This window comes from Vicugna pacos, chromosome 34 (assembly GCF_048564905.1).
Source record: "Vicugna pacos chromosome 34, VicPac4, whole genome shotgun sequence".
Lineage (NCBI taxonomy): Eukaryota > Metazoa > Chordata > Mammalia > Artiodactyla > Camelidae > Vicugna > Vicugna pacos.
In genome coordinates this window covers 5,435,706-5,455,034 of record NC_133020.1, presented here as the reverse complement: position 1 = coordinate 5,455,034, position 19,329 = coordinate 5,435,706, and the positions used below count along the sequence as shown (strand labels likewise).

The 19,329-nt window shown below is 38.8% G+C and overlaps 1 protein-coding gene across 2 annotated transcripts in view; it reads right to left on the bottom strand.

Moving 5' to 3' along the window:
• Positions 1-19,329, bottom strand: part of ITPR2 (inositol 1,4,5-trisphosphate receptor type 2) — a 419,753-nt gene that overhangs the window by 306,950 nt on the left and 93,474 nt on the right. For both annotated transcript variants that reach the window (XM_072954773.1, XM_072954774.1), the window contains one exon: positions 10,156-10,200. In XM_072954773.1, the coding sequence (XP_072810874.1) occupies positions 10,156-10,200 (45 nt within the window). The remainder of the gene's footprint in view (positions 1-10,155; positions 10,201-19,329) is intronic.

The following is a 19,329-nucleotide window of genomic DNA, read 5'->3' as shown; positions in this document are numbered from 1 at the left end:
ATATGAGTGCTATTATATGGTATTTTTCTTTCTCTTTCTGGCTTACTTCACTTAGAATGACAATCTCCATGTCTATCCATGTTGCTGCAAATGGCATTTTATTCTTTTTTATGGCTGAGTAGTATTCCATTGTATAAATACATCACAACTTCTTTGTCCAGTCATCTGTTGATGGGCATTTAGGTTGTTTCCATGTGTTGGCTATTTATTGTATATAGTGCTGCTATGAACATTGGGGTCTATGTGTCTTTTTGAATTAGAGCTCCCCCTGGATATATGCCCAGGAGTGGGATTGCTGGATCATATGGTAAGTCTATTTTTAGTTTTTTGAGGAATCTCCATACTGTTTTCCAAAGTGACTGCATCAAACTACACTCCCACCAGGAGATTAGCGAACAGAATCCAACAGCACATAAAGATCATACACCATAATCAAGTTGGATTCATCCAAGGGACACAAGGATGGTTCAACATATGCAAATCAATCAATATGATACACCACATCAACAAAAGAAAGGACAAAAGTCGCATGATCATCTCAATAAATGTCTTTAAATAGCCAATAAGAGTAGTCTGGCCAGACAAGTGAGTTGGGAGAGGAGGCTGCCTACATAACACAGAAGCTTAGCATCATGGACTCTCAAGCTTAGGAAGGTCTTTATAGATCATCTGTGAGCTAAAAAGACTTCTTCCCAAATAAATATCCGGCAGCAGCCAGTCAAGTGAAATTCTATCACTTGGAATTTATTCCTTTGGATCTTGAAAACATTGATCTTTAATTATTCCCTACTGAAATTTAGACAGCCTTTGTAGAGTATTTGTTTATTTCTTGTATTTCAACTCTCACAGTGGTTTGGGAGAAAGGGTCCAAACAAAGAGAAACAGTTGGAATGAGAAGGTAGAAACAGGGGAAAGAGAAGAAGAGGGGAATGACTGTGCACACTAGAAGAAAGTAGGAGTGTGCAAGAGAAATATGACACCAAAGACAACTTCCATGAAAGAAATAATTGACAGACTAGTTTTCATGAAAACCAGTTTCTCTTGCTCCGTGAAAGATACTGTCAAAAGAACGAGAAGATAAGTCACAGAGTAGGAGAAAATATTTGCAAAAGACATATTTGATAAAGAACTGCTATCCAAAATATACAAAGAACTCTTAAAATTCAACAATAAGAAAACCCAATTTAAAGATGGGCAAAAGACTTGAATGAACACCTTATCACAGATGACATACAGGTGCTAAATACATATATGAAAAGATGCTCAACACCATATGTCATTAGGGAATAGCAGTTCTCTCCTGAGATACCACTCACAACAGTGAGATACCACACACACCTATCAGAATGGCCAAAGGCCAAAACGTTGACAACACCAAATGCTGGTGAGGATGTGGAGCAACATGAACTCTCATTCATCTTTGAATCTCATCACCTCATTGCTGGTGGGAATGCAAAATAGTACAGCCACTTTGGAAGACAGTTCAGTGGTTTTATATGAAACAAAACATTCTCTGTACCATATGATTTGGCAATCACGCTTCTTGGTATTTACCTAAATGAGTTGAAAAGCTGTGTCCACAAAAAAAAAAAAAAAAAAAAAAAAAAAAAAACCTCAATAGCAACCTTATTCATAACTACCAAAACTTGGAAGCAATCAAGGAATCTTTCAATAGGTGAGTGGATAAATAAACTGTGGCACCACCACACAGTGGAATATTATTCAGCACTAAAAAGAAATGATTAAGCCATGAAAAGACATAAAGGAAACTTAAATGCATATTACAAAGTGAAAGAAGCCAATCTGAAAAGACTACCTACTGTGTGATTCCAACTGTATGACAGTATGATATTTTGGAAAAACCAAGCTATGGACACAGTAAAAAGATCAGTGGCTTCTAGGGGTTTGGGGAAGGGAGGGATGAATAGGAAAAACATAGGATTTTTAAGGCAGAAAGTACACTATTCTGTATAATACTATACTGGTGGATACATGTCACTCTATTTTGTCAAATTGGTATAATGTACAACACCAAGAGGGAACCCTAATGTGAACTATGGACTTTTGGGTGATGACAATGTGTCCAGGCAGGTTTACCACTGTAACATATGTGCCACTCTGGTGTAGGATGTTGAGGGGAGGCTGTACTTCTGTGTAGGCAGGGGTATGTGGGAATCCTCTGCACCTTCCACTAAATTTTGCTATGGATCTAAAACTGCTCTAAAAACTAGTGTCTCTTCTAAAAAGAACCACACAGTCCAAGAGGAAATATTTGTAAATTATATATCTAATAAAGGACTTGTACACAGAATAAATAAAGAACACTTACAACTCAAGAATAAAAATACAAACAGCCCAATTAAAAACTGAGCAAAGAATGACTAGACATATCTCCATAAAAGATATACAAATGGCCAATAATCACATGCAAAGATGCTCAGTATCATTACTAATTAGAAAAATGCACTAGGATGGCTATAATCAAAGACACAGACAATAACAAATGTTAGTGAAGATGTGGACAAATTATAACACTCATATATTGTTGAGGGGACAGAAAATGGTATAACCACTTACAAAGAGTTTGGCAGTTCCTCAAAATGTTAAATATATGACCAGCAATTCTAATTCTTAGTATCTACCCAAGAGAAATCAAAGTATATGACCACACAAAAATTTGCACATTGATGCTCACAGCAGCTTTATTTATAATAGCCAAAAAGTAGAAACAATGTAAATATCCATCAACTGATGGATAAGCAAACTGTGGTATATGTACGTGATGGAATATTATTTGGCCATTAAAAGGAATGAAGTATAAATATGTACTACAATATGCAGGCACCTTGAAAACATGCTAAGTGAAAGAAGCCAGACACTAATGGCAATATATTGTATGACTCCACATGTGAAATGTCCAGTATAGGCAAATCCACAGAGACAGGAGATTTGGGTTGCCAGGGGCAGAGGGAGAGAGGGAATAGGGAGCAGCTGCTAATGGATATTGGCTTTCTTTGCGGGGTGGAGTGATAAAATGTTCTGAAATTAGATTGTGGTTATGGTTTCACAACTCTGTGAATATAATGAACACCACTGCTTTGTGCATTTTAAACAGGAGAATTTTTACGTGAATTATATCTCAATAAAGCTATTAAAGGGAGAAGGGAAGGGAGGGGAGGAGGGAGGAAAGGAGGAACTAACTCAAAAGTGTGTTGTTTTGTTGGTCTCTGCCATACAGCTCAACATGAAAATCCAAGTGTTACACTAAGAAATGGATGGCAAAGGAGCAGTTTTCCCTGGAGGCTCTGAAATGTAACAGTGACACAGGAACCACACTTCTGTCTGACTGCAAATAACTGCATCAAGGTCTCAAGAAGATCTCCACAATCCTCTTATACAGGACCCAGTAGAATACCACGTGCAACTAGGAGCTCCTTCTCAATGGGAAAAATGGTGGTGACATCAGATAATGATGATAATCATCGCTACGATGAAGAAAGAAGGCAGAGAAGAGGGAAGGGGGACATTTAAGAAGACAAAGTCCTAATTCTAAAAGGAAGGAAAGAAGTTCCTTTTAATTCTATCAGAACATGGAAACTTGGGGAGAAATAGACCAGGAGAATTACGAACATAAAGAAATACTATAAAGGGGTTCTTTTCTGGGTTTGGCCATGCTACTGTAGCCAAAGAAAGAACCACCAACATAATGAGTCTTACTACTACATGTGAGGGAAGATTGCCTCAGAATGCAAGAACACAGAAATAACAGATGAGATCAGTCAGTTGTAGACATAACTCAAAGGACTTTTGTGAATATGCAGGCAAAGGGATTTAAGCATAAGTGGTTTAAGTGGAGTATTAACAAAGGCACAGTTAAATTACGATTTTAACTAAGAAAAATAAAATCTAACTGATTATATTGAACCATAATTGAAGAAAGGCTTTATTAATAGAAAATGAGCATGTAATCTAAATAAATAAAGAGTCAAGGAACAGGAATTTGACAGTTTCACTCACCATAGGCTGGCATCGATGCAACAAATTACTATTTCAGTGTTCTTGGAGGAATTCATACCCCTGAAAAGAATGTGTGTCATCTCATTTCTTGAGTCCCTCCACACCAATCTTCTAATCATAGATGAGCTTTCAAAAAGGTTTTAAAAATGCACTAACTCAGTTAGGATTTAAATCTACTTAGCTATTGGGAGTTGGCACTATGGTTTATACATCAGTCATTTGTGAATTCATTTAGTGGGAGTCAGTCCTTCTACACGCACTCCCCTCTTGAAAAGTTTATAAAGTGAATTTTCTGGACATAAAAAGAGAGCAGATCCAGATTCCCAGAAACTGCCCTCCTATGCCATCCCCCTTGGGAATATCTCTCTGTGGGATCCTGGCAAGAGTAGTCAGGGACCTCTCTATTTTGACACTCTTACAGTGAATAATAAAAATCTTCTCCATAGAAAAGCCACGCTTATTAGGGCTAATTAAAACAGGTCACTCTAAATTACACACGCTGTTTAAGACCTGCAGTTTAATTTTAATTACATAGTGTAAGTGGAATGTACTACTATACCACCAAATAATTTGCTTAGGTCCTTGGGTAAAAAAGCTTTAACAAATAGATACGTTCCATTTATAAACAGCATAACAATTATTTATGTGTGAGTAAGAGCTTCTAATATGTTCAGAAGCTTTTTTAAACAGTGCTACAGTCTTAAGCATTCTGCTTTTAAACTCTTGTACTCCGTTAATTTGCTTAACAAACCGTCGCAAGCAGTTTGACGGTAAACTTCAAGCCAGCCCCCTGGAATTTTTAAATAATGAAATGTGGATAATGAGTTATAAGTATACAATTTTTAAATGAATGGATCAAGCTTCAATAGACAGAAAAACCAGTATTATATTTCTATCGTATGAAGGCAGTTCTGTTCAAAATTACGTGCTTGTGGCTTTTGTTTATAAACATATACCCTTTTTAAGTAAGAAAAAAACACTCGTTCCCTACATAGAATTACAGAAGCACACTGCCCTCCCTCCTGCATCTTGAAAATACATTAAGGTACAACAGAGCTTAAACAGGTGTTAAATTTAACATCAGCTCGCCCTCCAAAACATTCTCAATTTAGGAAGTGCAGGGCCTCCGAATGTTAACCTAGTCTGTTGGGCTTTTATAAAACCAGCAGTTTCATTTGGAGGAAAAGGCACACAGCCTCTCACATTATGCAAGTCGAAAATCCCGTATGAAAAGCCAGCGAGGTTACTGAAGGCTTGCAGGTTTCTCCTGCATCCCAGGGCCTGCCTGTGGCGCACACCAGGGAGCCTCCTACAACACCTTCTCTGTTGACTCATTTGTGAGTCACCGCATTTTGAGCAGAGACATCACATTGCAATTCTGCTGTGAGGAGCCAGAGACATTAGGTAAGAAACAACGTATGCGTTTTCAGGGCTGATTCAGACCTGTGCGCAGCCACGGGCAGCATAACGACGTGCAGGCATGTGCGATTCCGTCCAGACCCTCTGGGGCTCTCACTGCAGACTTTTTGTAACAGACACAACCTTGCCATTTAAAGCTGCAAATGTTTCTCTGGCCAAGGTTCCTGAACAAGCGGGTACTCTCCAACTAATTCCTAATATGACCCTTTTTTTTTCCTTTCTTTTCCTTATCATCTTACAACTGATGAATACATAATAAAAACTCAAGAAAACCTGGGGGTCTTCTTTCAGAATCTGGTACCTCCCCTCAAAGAAAATTGCTATGAAATCAAATTTTCAAGTCTATTTCAGCCAAGTTTCATGGTTCCTAGAACATTTTCTGTTTAGTCTATGTGTATGCACAAAGACTGATGGTTCTCAAAGGGAAAGTTTAGCCCCCAGGGGGCATTTGACAATTTCCAGAAACATTTTTAGTTGCCACAACTGGGGGTGGAGGGAGAGGGGTAAACGGGGAGACATCTAGTGAGCAGCACCCACGAGCTGCCACACACCCTCCAGTGCACAGGACAGCCCCCCACAGCAAAGAATTATCAATATATCAATACTGCTGAGGTTGAGAATTCTCAGCCTAAACAAAAGACATTCTCTCAAAAAGTCAGATCACATTCCACATAAATAAGGTAATGTTAAAATAGGTGGTGTTATTCAAAAAAAAAAAAATTCCCTTCAAAGAGCCATTTGAAAAGATGCAGGCTTTCAAGGAGAAAAAAACTAATGACTGTCAGGTTCCCAGCTGGCCTTGACACAGTTCCAATATTTACAGGGTCCCTGTGGATGCTGTACATTTATAAGATTGGAAATAATAGGCTTCTTTGTAGAATAAATACAGCAATTTGGGTCTTAATGGGAGCTCTGACACACGCTGCCTCATTTCAGCGGCACCATCCATTAACCTTTGAAACTTCAAAAATGGAAGGCAACATTTGATAAAGGTTCCTAAATTACAGGAAAAAATATTAACTGGGTTTTAAATAGACAACATAGGGGAAATTAAGAAAGAAAATAATTAGCGTGGTCACAGTAAACTCAGTGTTACTGGAACCCAGATCTGAGGTGAGATAGCATAGTTTTGGGAAACTGATTGCATTTTTCACAGGCTAAACTCTAAATTCTCCTTTGTTTTCTTTTTTAGACAGAAACATCACTATTGCTGGGTGGCAAATGGTCTATAAAATAAGAAGCCATACTGTTAGCTTTCTTGTTCCATATTCTCAGGTTTACTTACTTTCAAGCTAGAGGTTTTAGAGAGGAAAAAATGAAATCAAATGTCTCCAGTTGGATGGGTCTCTGAAATGACAGATGAGATCCAGTCGTAAAAGTCTACAGCAGAAGCAGACCCAATTGTTGGATGCAATTAAAGTCTTGCTAGTAACAACTGTTTAAACAGAAGAGTGTTCTTTCTCACCTTTAGAGATGGATAAAGAAACTAAATTTCAGAATAAAAAGGAAAAAAAATCTAGCAAGTCTAACTAAAAGCTTGATTAACACAGAGTGAACTTCACTGCAGATTTATTACTTAGTTATATGCTCTGTGTTGCTTCATAAACCTTCATACACTATATTCTCCCACTCAGCTCTGCCCAGAATCTCCAAATGGTACGTAGCTAAAAAGGATGAGCACAGAGATTTAATTCAATCGCACAATCTGAAGCTTTGATATGATGCCCTTTTAACAGAAACAGCTTACATTTTTAGCCTACTAACATCTTTTATTCAAAGAGTTTTCCGTTTGATCGCATTTTTTCCTCATGGCATGCAGGTGGGGGATGTAGGGCAAACATCCCCATCCTATCAAAACTGAGTCTCAGGAAAGCTATCTGACTTGTCCCAGGCCACACAAGTTCATGGTGGTGCTACGATAGAGCTCTCCTGTCTCCACACCATGCTCGAGAAGTCACATAAAATATCACAAAAAATAAACCTTGACAATGAGAAAAGCAGTCCCTGACATCCAGCAGCTGGCCTGGTGTATCAGCCAGGCCTTGGTGTTGCTAGGAGCTGGCCTGACACTCAGGCTGGGCCATGATGTTCTTCTGCTGAGTGTGGACACTTTCACAAAACAGCGGCTCCAGACAAGGCCGCTTCATGGATGCAATAGATCAAGACAAGACAATCCCATTCCATAACCACGTCTGCACACCAACAGAATATGAACATTGTCCAAGCCACAAAAATGACTATGCCTCGCCTCTCCTCCAGCAAATACGAGCGACTTCGGATTCTTCAGCAATTACAGCTTCTGCTTGGATCCACCAGCCCCACCCGTAGGTGAAAAGTATCGAGATACCTCGTCTTCCTGGCAGCACTCCTACCCACAGCAAAGCCCCACTTCTTTACATCCTCCCCCAGATCAAGTGCACAAGCCCAAATCCTAGAACAGGTTCTTTTTATCACTTTCCTACTGAGAGGCCCCACGGCTCCCCAGGGTGTACATGCAGTGAGTAATAAACCCAGTTGCTTAAGTTTCAGTGTGTTCCTGGTGTTCTCTGGCTGGAAACCACTGGGACCACCGACAAGCTTATAGAAAGAACCAAAAAGGCCATGATTCACGCTTAGCTTTTTAAACGTGGCTACTGACAGCATTCCCCTAAGTCAGAGGGACAAATTCAAAATCCTGGGATGGTTATTTGAAAACCAAAGGGAGAAAAGCCCACACAGAGGGATAAAATTGAGTGACAAATAAAAGATACAATTGATCTAGCAAATCTATATTTAAAGACATTTTGACACAAAATCAAGTGGTCAATGACCTGATACTTCAGCTTATTTCTATTGTAAACATGAGAATCATATGGAGAGAGGAGTCAAACAGGATGACTCAGGTCCAGAAATTCTCATTTGATTCACCTCCCCCACATCAATATTCTCATAAAACATAAATCTGTGTACCAATGTGAAAACAGCAGTCATTTTAATTAAGCATTCCAACTCTTTCTATCAAAAAGTAGAATTCTGGATGACACAGTAGTCATGATTACCCATTCCAACAGGGAGGGCTAAGTTCCTAACAAAATTGTATTATAGACTATGTCTATTTGTATCAAAGTATCTGGCTAAATATGATCCAGCAATCCCATTCCTGAGCATTTATCTGGAGAAAACTCCAGTTTGAAAAGATACATGCACCTCAGTGTTCATAGCAGCATTATTTACAATAGCCAAGACATGGAAGCAACCTAAGTGTCCAAATGTCCAATGACAGATGACTAGCTAAAGAAGATGTGGGAGATATATATATGAATACTACTATATATATGTGTGTGTGTGTGTGTGTGTGTGTGTGTGTGTGTGTGTGTAATACTACTCAGCTATAAAAAAAGAATGAAATAATGCCTTTTGCAACAACATGGATGGATCTAGAGATGTTCACACTAAGTGAAGTAAATCAGGCAGAGAAAGACAAATTTCATACGATACCCCTTATATGTGGAATCTTAAAAAAAATTAGATAAATGAACTTCATTACAAAACAGAAACAGACTCATAGACACAGAAAACAAACATGATTACCAAAGGCCGGGGAGGGATAAATTAGGAGTTTGGGATTAGCAGATACAAAGTACTATATACAGAATAGATAGACAACAAGGTCCTAAGGTAGAGCACAGGGAACTATTTTCAATAACTTGCAATAATCTATAATGAAAAAGGATATATATATATGTATAACTGAATCACTATGCTGTACACTGGAAACACAACACTGTGTATCAACTATGCTTCAATTCTAAAAAAGCAATAAAGCAAGTCGTGACATTGTGGTGATGGCAAATACATATCTATTCAAGAAATAAAAATAAAAACAAAACAAAACAGAATGTGGCTAAATCGCTTCTAAAGAAATCCAGCCCATCAACGAGGTTTTATCTGCATCACAACAAACGTTCCCGAATTTCTGACATTTTTTGTAAACTTCAGGTGTCCAGCATTATAGTTGGACAGCTGTACACACTGCAAAGTGGTCACCACCACAGCTCTAGTTGCCATCCATCACCATACACTTAACTGCCTTCATCCACTGCACCTGTCCCCCAACCCTGTCTCCTCAGGTAACTCCCTTCCCCTCTGAATTTTTTATTGAACTAAGTCATGTTGACATGATTAAGTCATTTTCTTTACAAATGATGATGAGATGAGCAAGCTAAATAATGATAAGTATTTTTAATGAAAACTGGCTTTAAAATGAGACAGATTTTTTGAGTAGCACACTTGAAGAATATGAGAAATATCAGTTATCTAGTTGCTTAATGTTTCAATGTCTCAATGTCTCCATAAATAGAACCCAAATTATTTTGAGTCAGAAAGGATTACTGTCCTAGTTTAATATGATGCCACAACTCGATTCCCCCTTCCTAATTTTTGTGCACTTCTGAAAACTAAATGTAGACTCAACATCTCTCGTAGGTCCAGCTGCCGCCAGTGCTCTGTCACAAATGGCCCCCAAGCTGCTAGAAATCTCCCTGAACACTCACTAATGGTCATTTCCTTATAGTCCAAGCCATATCATCTTCTACTTTTTGTCTTTCATCCACAGCCTCTACTCAGAGAATCTCTCTCTAAGTCCCTAGTCTTCGAGTTTTCTACTAACTTTTCCATTGGTTCATATAAAATAGAAATAATATGCTTGTTATTTGATGGGGGAAAAACAATTCTACTCACCACGTTTTTTCCTTCATTTTGGGCATCTCGATAATCAGGATTAAGCTAAAAAACAAACAAAAAAACTAGTTATGAATTGCTGTTAAAAGCACATTAATAAGACCAGTGATCTTTAATTTCAGTTCACTATTGTACCTTTAACTAAGCTTAACATAAAAAGAGGCTAAGAAAGAAACGATCAGTAAACAGTTACCTCCAGACCCTAGTTGCAGGAGAAAAGAGCTAAAATGCCAACTTTATGGCCTTTGTTTATCTCAAACAGTGGACATCCTTGAGCCAGTGAGAGTTGACAATCTCACCTCGTCTGGGGAGGCATTCAAGACAGTTCATCCTTTTGCCCACCACAAAATCTGCCGCTGACCGATAACACAGACATCAGTTTTTAAAAACAGACCAAAAGAAAGTTTTAACAATGATTCAAGATCATGCTCCAAGTGCTACACACACAAGAAAAGAAAAATCAAGCAAAAGAAGAGCTATGTATCCGAACAGATACATATATCAGATATGTCAGTGCATAAGGACCACTGAAACTAACAAACAACACGTCTCTGGGTTGGGAGTTGAGGGGTCATTCCAATGAGAAGGATGAGTTCTGGATATGCTGTGTCCTGGCCCACACCTTCCAGCGGCTTAGATTCCCATAACTCCTGACTCCCACCTGACTACACAGTTTCAAAAAGACTTCCTCGTTGTACAGAAATAACTAGATGATCTGTCAAACAACAGGTTTATAAGGTGTCTTCTCAAAATAGCAAGTTGTCCGACTGAATTTAATCCTATCAATGTGAATCAGTTGGTGCATACAATATGCAACTCCAGGCCATTAAAGTCACCACATGAGATGTAAAGCCGGTGTCTTTCTCAGAATGACACTTATCACAAAATAATAATGAAAGGTGCTGGAAAAAATCAAAAGCAAAACAAAGCAAAAAGCTGTCAATCTCATTGAACACTAAGGCTGAAAACAAGCTAAACTCCAAATTTTCAATGAATTGACAATAATTATAAAGCCAATATTGCAGGGGAAGAGTGGATAACTCCCCAGTTGTCATCTCATGGCAAATCTCAATCTCACTTCAAGCCAGTGGCCAAGACGACACAGTTAAGAAGATGCTTCCTGCAGTTCCACTATTTGCCCGCTGACCCGGAGAGTCCGATTATTCACCAACCAAAAACCGATACAGAAGGGCTTCTCCATCAGTGAGAAGCTGCTGTGAGATGGAGCAGAAAACTGTTCCTCCAATCCTCCCCTCCACTGTCCACTACCCCCTCTGTCTTCTCATGGCCAGAGAGAGATACAACAAAGCTCAGAAAGCAAACAGGCAGAGAGTGGACAGAGCAGATGGTGGCAGAGGACTTTCCAAGCAGCACTGCCCAGAGAAAGGGAAAGCACTGTGGCTGCCACGGGCTGGAAGGGCACTGCGGGCTGGAAGGGCGCTGTGGGCTCCAAGGGCACTGCGTGATACACTAGAAACAGCAGAGGAGCCGGAGGGAGGAGCAACCACAGCCGAGCCCAGGGATGCAGATCCGACGGCCCCTGGAACTGGGAACTACACGGCCCGGGCCCTGCAGGCTGTCCTGCAGCTGAAGGTTTAGCAAGAGGATTGAGAAGAAAGACGTGGAACCAAAGGACCATCCGTTCAACCCTTCTGCTTCTGCACAGAGCTCACCTGACTGAGGAAAAGGGAGGAAACAAGAAAAAAACAACACGCGACTGACTGGAAAATACATCAGAATGGGGAGAGTTCTTTCTCAGAGCCTTTCTGAACATTATCTATGGTATGATACAAAATAAATTTTCAGGGAGAGGTTTGGCATCTTCAAGAAAGTGCAACTAAATGATGCCTCTATGTGAAGGCAGTGGAAGATGAACAGCTAAAACTATGATACAAAAATAATACGATAAATAATAAAATAATACAAAAAATAAAGACTCACAATATAAAGAAGTTAAAGTAAGGGGGATTTCAATAAATGAAGACATAAATATAAAATTAAAGTCCACCTTGGCAGCGGAAACAAGCATAGTTGACATTACAGGAAATGAGCGATGCAAAGGCTAAAAGGTGAACAGCTGTCCTTCAGCTCAGAGGAAGGATGTAAAGAAATGAAAATGAGGAAGAAGGGAGTAGTCATGGAGGACCAGAGAAGGGTGTATCAACTAGTGGATGACCAGGTACTAGACGGGAGAGAAAATAAGGGGAACACAAGCCATAATCGAAGACAACGGACAGTCAAGCCTTCCTCAGCTGAAAAAAAAGCTGTGTATGCGGAGGTGACCATATTCCAGGAGAGTCAACGAAGACAGACAGACACATTCGAGGATGATGGGGAGCTGGGGGAGAACAGTGGTCAGGGCATCAGAGCCAGAAAGAAGGCTTAGACAAAAATGCCTATCATGTACCAGGAGACTGGATAAACAAAATACGGCATGTTCACACAACAGGGCACAACTCAGCAACAAAATGATGAGCTGCTGCTGTCACAACAGGATGGATCCCAAAAATATATAAAATGGAATATTATTCCATCATAAAAAAGTAGGAAATCCTGCCATTTGCAACAACGTGGATGGACCTTGAGGGCACAATGCTAAGTGAAATAAGTCAGACAGAGAAAGGTAAATACTGTGTGATCTTGCTTATGTGTGGAATCTAAAAATATAAAACAAACTTATGTAAACAGAGATCAGTTTTGTGATTACCAGAGGCAGGGGTAGGAAAGGGTGAAATCAGTAAATGGGGTCAAAAGGTACAAACTTCCAATTAAAAGAATACAAGTCCTGAGGATGTAGTGTACAGCATGGCGACAAATTTTTAAGGTACAGTCCATTTACAAAGCTGTGTTAATTTCTGATGTATAGCACAGTGATTCAGATATATATACAGATATATATATATATATATATATTATATATTCCTTTTCATATTATTTTTCATTATAGGCTATTACAAGGTAGTGAATCTAGTTCCCTGTGCTGGACCCTGGTGGACCGTGGTGACTACACTTCATAGTACTGTATATTTGAAAGTTGCTACGAGAGCAGATCTCAAAAGTTCTCATCACAAGAAAAAAAATGTATAACTGTGAGTGTTGATGGATGTTATCAAGATTTACTGTGGTAATCATTTCAATCAATCTATTTATATATATATAGTTATATGTATATATATATATATAATTATATATATGTATGCATCAAATCATTATGTTGCATACCTAAAACTAATACAATGTTATATGTCAATTATATCTCAATTTTAAAAACACATTATAAATGGAAGAAAGAAGACACTGTGTGACTCCATTTATATGAAATCTAAAAACAGACAAAACCAAAGTATGGTTAAACAAATCGGACAGTGGGTGGGGGTATTAGGGAAAGGAGAGTCTGGAAAGCAGAACCCGGTCCAAGAGCCACTTGACAGCAGATTTTCAGTTTTCAGAGCAGGTACACAAGGGGGGAGGTGAGGCGTGGAGGAGGGGTGATGAAACAGGAATCCAGTTCAAGCTGCTTGTTGGTGCAGGCCAGCCACTGGGGAGGTCTAAGCCTGAACTTTATTTTTCTGCGGAGATCCATACCTCATGCTCCTTAAATTCCCTTGAATTATGAATAAAACAATTAGTTTCAAAACAGGATAATCCCTGGTTCTGGAATCCAAGAGTGAAAGGTAAAAAGCCAAAAAGACAGTGATTCAATCAGCTGCCTGTCTACTGATTAATCAAACTCGAAAGGCATACTTTTTACTCCATAGTAATGAAAGTTCCAGCACAGTACGCAGAAGAGGTTTATTCAGCTCCTTTAGCCAAAGATTACTATATTTTTAAATTTGCTTTCAGTTTGAAAAACTCAGACTTTCCTTTTAAATTAAAAAAATACATACTAAAATTATAGCTAAATTATATTCAAAAGACATAAAACTTGTTTAATCAAGCTATACCTTATGGTTAAAGTTTTCATTCCACAAGCATTTAGAATAGTTAGTTACAGACATTGTAAAGTAAATTCATGCTGGAAACTATGATGTAGCCATAACTGAAATGTGTACAGAAACAGGAATTAATGAACCTAAGCCAAATAGTCATTTATGCCTCTTAAAACGTAGGTCATATTCCACCTTAAAAACAGTTTTACTTTCAAAGACTGCCTTCATATATTTCACCCTTTTAGGATTACCCAGTTCAACCCCTGAGGGATGTGTGGGGAACTGGATTCCGAACTCAGCTCCATAAGGAGATACCATGGGCTTTAGGAAAGGTTGCCTAACCCTCATGCAACTCAGGGTCCTGAATGTTAAATGAGAAAAAACTCTGACTAAAGCCTAATCCTACTAACTACATGTCATCAAATTTTATATATTCATGTCATTGACAACAAGACTAAAGATGGTGCTGATCAGTTAGGTTTTGCCTCATCATGCATCTCACAGGCTGCAATGTGGTCTTTTTAATATAGAGTTGTTGCTTCAGTACACTCACTAAAGTGATAATAATAATGAGAAGAAGAGGAAGTAGAAAGAAGAGGAAGAACTGTGATATATATACATATATATGTATATGTATATCATGGAATACTATTCAGCTGTGAAAAATAAACTGCCATTTGCAGCAACATGGATGGACCTGGAGATCATCATTCTAAGTGAAGTAAGCCAGAAAGAGACAGAAAAATACCATAGGATATCACTTATATGTGGAATCTAAAAAAAAAAAAAAACAGACAAATGAACTTATTTACAAAACAGAAACAGACTCACAGACATAGAAAACAAACTTATAGTTACCAGGGTGGAAAGGGGGTGAGAAGGGATAAATTGGGAGTTTGAGATTTGCAGATATAACTACTACACATAAAATAGATAAACAACAAGTTTATACTGTAAAGCTCAGGGAACTATATTCAATATCTTGTTCTAAGCTATAATGAAAAAGAACATGAAAAGAAGTATTTGTATGTATATGTAAGATTGAAACATGATGCTGTATACCAGAAATTGACACAACATTGTAAACTGACTAAATTTCAACAAAAAAAAATGTTTTAATTAAAAAAATAAGAGGAGGAAGAGCCACCAAAATAAACAAAACATTCTCTGTATAAATTCACCAATATTAACTAAAGGCCAGATAAAATATGCTTTAATATATGTTTTAAATGTATACTGCTGATTTCCTTGTCCAGCTATAATAATAACAGTAATTATTAAAGTTATTAGACTAAAGATGAATCAAAAAAATATTTCTAAAGAAGAGGAAAAAAGATATGGTCATACAGAGATTCCTAAATCTTTTAGGACTTCAACGGGAATATTTCCTTATGTTAAAAATTAAATGATAAATCTGGCATTGGAGAGATTTAATATGCTGTTCAATCATTAATACTCAATAAATATTAACAGAGCATCTATAATGGACAAAGCATGGTGGCATATGGTATTTTAGCAAAGACGAAAAAGACTATGGTCCCTGACCACAAGACCTTACAATCTAGGAGGGAAAATAAGACATAAATACAGTTAGCTGTAATACCAAACAGAATGTGACAAGAGATATAAGACAGAAATGAATAATTTATAAATAATATAGGTCAGAAGAAGGAGGGACAAATTTTTTCCAGAATTATTCATGGAGAAGGCAGCATATGAGCATGGCCCTGAAGGATGGGCAGAATTATCTCGGGCAGAGGAGGAAGAAAGGACTGATGAGGGACAGGCAGTGCAGGGGGAGCGAGAGCCAAGCAGGTGAGAAAATCAGCCTCGATCGGAGAAGACACATAACTGTCATTTATGGAATACTTTTTATATGCTTTTAAAGGTGAATTCATCTCCCCTTACAATTATCCTATTAGAAGGGCACCTTAACCCCACTTTACAGATGAGGTTCCTAGTGCACATCAAAGTGAAGTACCCCATGCAAAGCCACATGGCTGGGGAGTGGCGGGCTATGCAGAAGCACAGGTCTGATGATTCCAAAGCCACACCTTTTAGTGCCGACAGCACGTGACTTCCCTCCCCACTCCATAAGGAGGACTGGCGTGATCCCAAGTAGGAAGGAAGGCCAGGACAATGGGGCTTTTGCCACAGGCTACAGGGTTTGCATCTTCAGAAAGATTTTGAGTATCGCTGGGAAAATGTTTGCAGAAACAGTGCGTTAAAAATCCTCAATTAAAAAAAGAAAAAGAAAAGGAATATATATATGTATATGTAAGACTGAAACATGATGCTGTACACCAGAAATCGACACAACATTGTAAACTGACTATACTTCAATAACAATAAATAAAAATAAAAACGCTCAACTGGCCATCGTGAGTAGGACACAGAGACAGATGATGAAAAAGGCAAAGCAACCAAGTGTGGGGTTCCAGTAAGAGGTGGGAGAGCCCCAGTAACAATCACAGTGCCGAAATGGAAAAAAGAAAGCGGATGCAGAAGAGTTTAGAGACAGTTTAAAGAGTAGAATCTGAATGTGCAAACTGAGAGAGAAAAAAACATTTATCATGACTCTCAAGTTTTTAACCCAGAAACAAGAAAACTCACTCTTTGCAGAGAAACAATTCTATCTTAGGTAAGATTATTGAGAGAACAACTCAAAAGAACACAAGCAAATAAAAGCGGCTGGCTTCCATGACTGGTCAGGCAGAGGTGGGTCTGATCTAAAACCACTGGACCCAGGGCTCAAATAATTTCTGGGTACCTGTCTGGGCTCTGCAATCCCTGTTACTGTCCTCATTCTCTCCCGCCAAAGACTAGCTTCTTTCAAGTGCTCGGGGAAGCTGGTGGCTCCAGGTGTAGTGTCTTCACTGCGGAAGGAGAACATCTTGCTCATAAATTCCCAGGGAAGAGTCTGCCTGGCCCTGCTGAGTCGTGCATCCTCCGTCTGAACCAACTGCTGCGTCAGACGGACAGCACACCCTGATCAGCGATTGGCAGTCCCATCAACGGAGGGAAAGCAAGGCAGCTTTTGAAAAATAGGAATGTCAGGCAGTCCAAAATAATGAATTTCCACTGCATTTTAACCTTAGTCAAGTCACTTAACCTTGGTGAGCCCCAGTTGCACCATCCACTAAAAAGTAATAATACCAATTGTATGGGATTCTTCTGAGGTATTAAAAATCATATGAAACAAACAAACAAGCCAAAGAAAAAACGATTATTGCGTTTCAATGTCAGTGGGACAGCCAAGATCAAATTCAGGACCTGGGAGCGAGGGACAGGAAGAGAATAAAATACCCACCACGAAGCTTTGGAGGGAGTCTTCGTTTAAGTGGCCACAGAGGCCCAGAATGGAGTCAGGTAGAAAGTGTGACGAGTCAGAATAGAAACGTGGCAGAGAGAGAGAGTCATGGACACTGAGACAGTGGACGGTCATAGTGGTGCCACTATCCAATGAAAGACACCTGCCACCGACCCTCTGTCACCAGAGCAGGAAGCAGACCCAAAGTTGTAAGTCCATAACTTATGTTCATTTTTTAAAAGAAAAAGGCCACTTTTTTATAATGAAATATCTTTTGATCAATTTTTAGTACATGCAACATTGAAGTCATAAATCATCTCGTATGTATTTTTAAATAATTGTATATGTCTTTGTTCCTCCTCCCAATGACTAGGCACTTCAGAGCCAACTTATTATTCTGATTGTTAGGTCTAGAAAAGAAAAGAAGGGAAAAATAGCCTTTACTGGATGCTTATATGTGCCAGGCATCATTTGTATTTTGATACATACTTACATGTGTGTACAGGGGCTGGTATGTATGCTCCTTTCTTGTATGTGTCTGTGTACATCTTTTTTAAAAAGACCCTCCTCATGTACTATGGCTGATACATTTGACAGAGAACTAAACATTGGGATATTTAAAACTACAGCCCTAATATCTGTAAGATTCTATGCTAATATACAGGTTCTTGAGTACTAGGTTTTTAATTAATTAAATCCAAAGGCTATTGCATAGTTAGGAAATAAGTGTTTACTGCCATCTGGTGGAAGTCTGGTCCATCTACAAACAACTAAGCTAGTCGTCTTTAAATGGGCAACTATAATAACATCTTTAACAAAATTATTTTGCTCTAATCACTCTATCTTGTTTTCAGAAGGATCATCAAAAGTTACTGTTTTAATAATATCCAAAGAAAGAAATTGCAGCGGATGAGAAATTGTGATTCGTGATTTATTTCCCACGACCGTGGAAGAACTATTTACTAAGGCTCCCATAGTTTCCTACTCAGGATACACTTTCTCCCCCACAGACATGGTAAGGGTACTCCTTGCACCAGAAAGGACAGACAAATAAAAGGTCTTCGGCAAAATGGCAAGGAGTGCGCTGAGAACCGCGCTGTGTGTTAAAGGCAAAGCTCCACGGCAGTTACTTGCCCCTCATGGCACCTGGTTTCTCCCGTGGCCCACAGAAACTGACGCTATAGGAAGACAGCCTAATAACACGGCGCTGCAACGCATCGTCTGATGAAGCCAGAAATGCCTTTATTATCGAATTCACAATCAAATGCCTTGTTCCGTATTTTGTCCACGAATTTCAAGCATTGTCGATTACTCAAGAATAAGTCTCGAATTCGCTAAAACAATACCGTTAAAGATGTTGAAACAGAAGAAGGGTCCATTTCTAAAACCTTGTCTCACTTTAGCAACTCAGAGAATAAAACCTAAACAGATGAACATCTTACACCATTGTCCTAATTCCTAGACGGTTTCCACAGTTCACACAGACACACACACAAAGCACGGCGCTCTTCTTCAACAGCTTACAATTTACGTGTTTTGTCTCTACAGTTAAGACCACAGAATCTCCAGCGTATGAAATGGTCTAATTTTCTTCAGTTGGTTCCTCCTTCATTTCTAAACAAACCATAATAAGCTTTTTGTGTTTTCCTGAATAACTTAGCCACCCAGTAAGTACTAGTTAAATAGAATATCATGCTTAGGAAGTATACGTTTAAGTAAAAAGTTTAGGTGTTTCTTTTCTAAGATGCCTAGATTTAACGTTGCAGCCTTTAAACTTACCGTGAGATTTATCACGGTCGTCTACAGGTGTTAATCATTTAAACACTACGCAAAGCCAGATATCTCAGATGTGCCTGTATGCTGGAAGCAATTGCAAAAGAGATGTTCCAGCGATGAGTTAATATAATTCTCTAGATTGCAAATTCTTAAAGGACA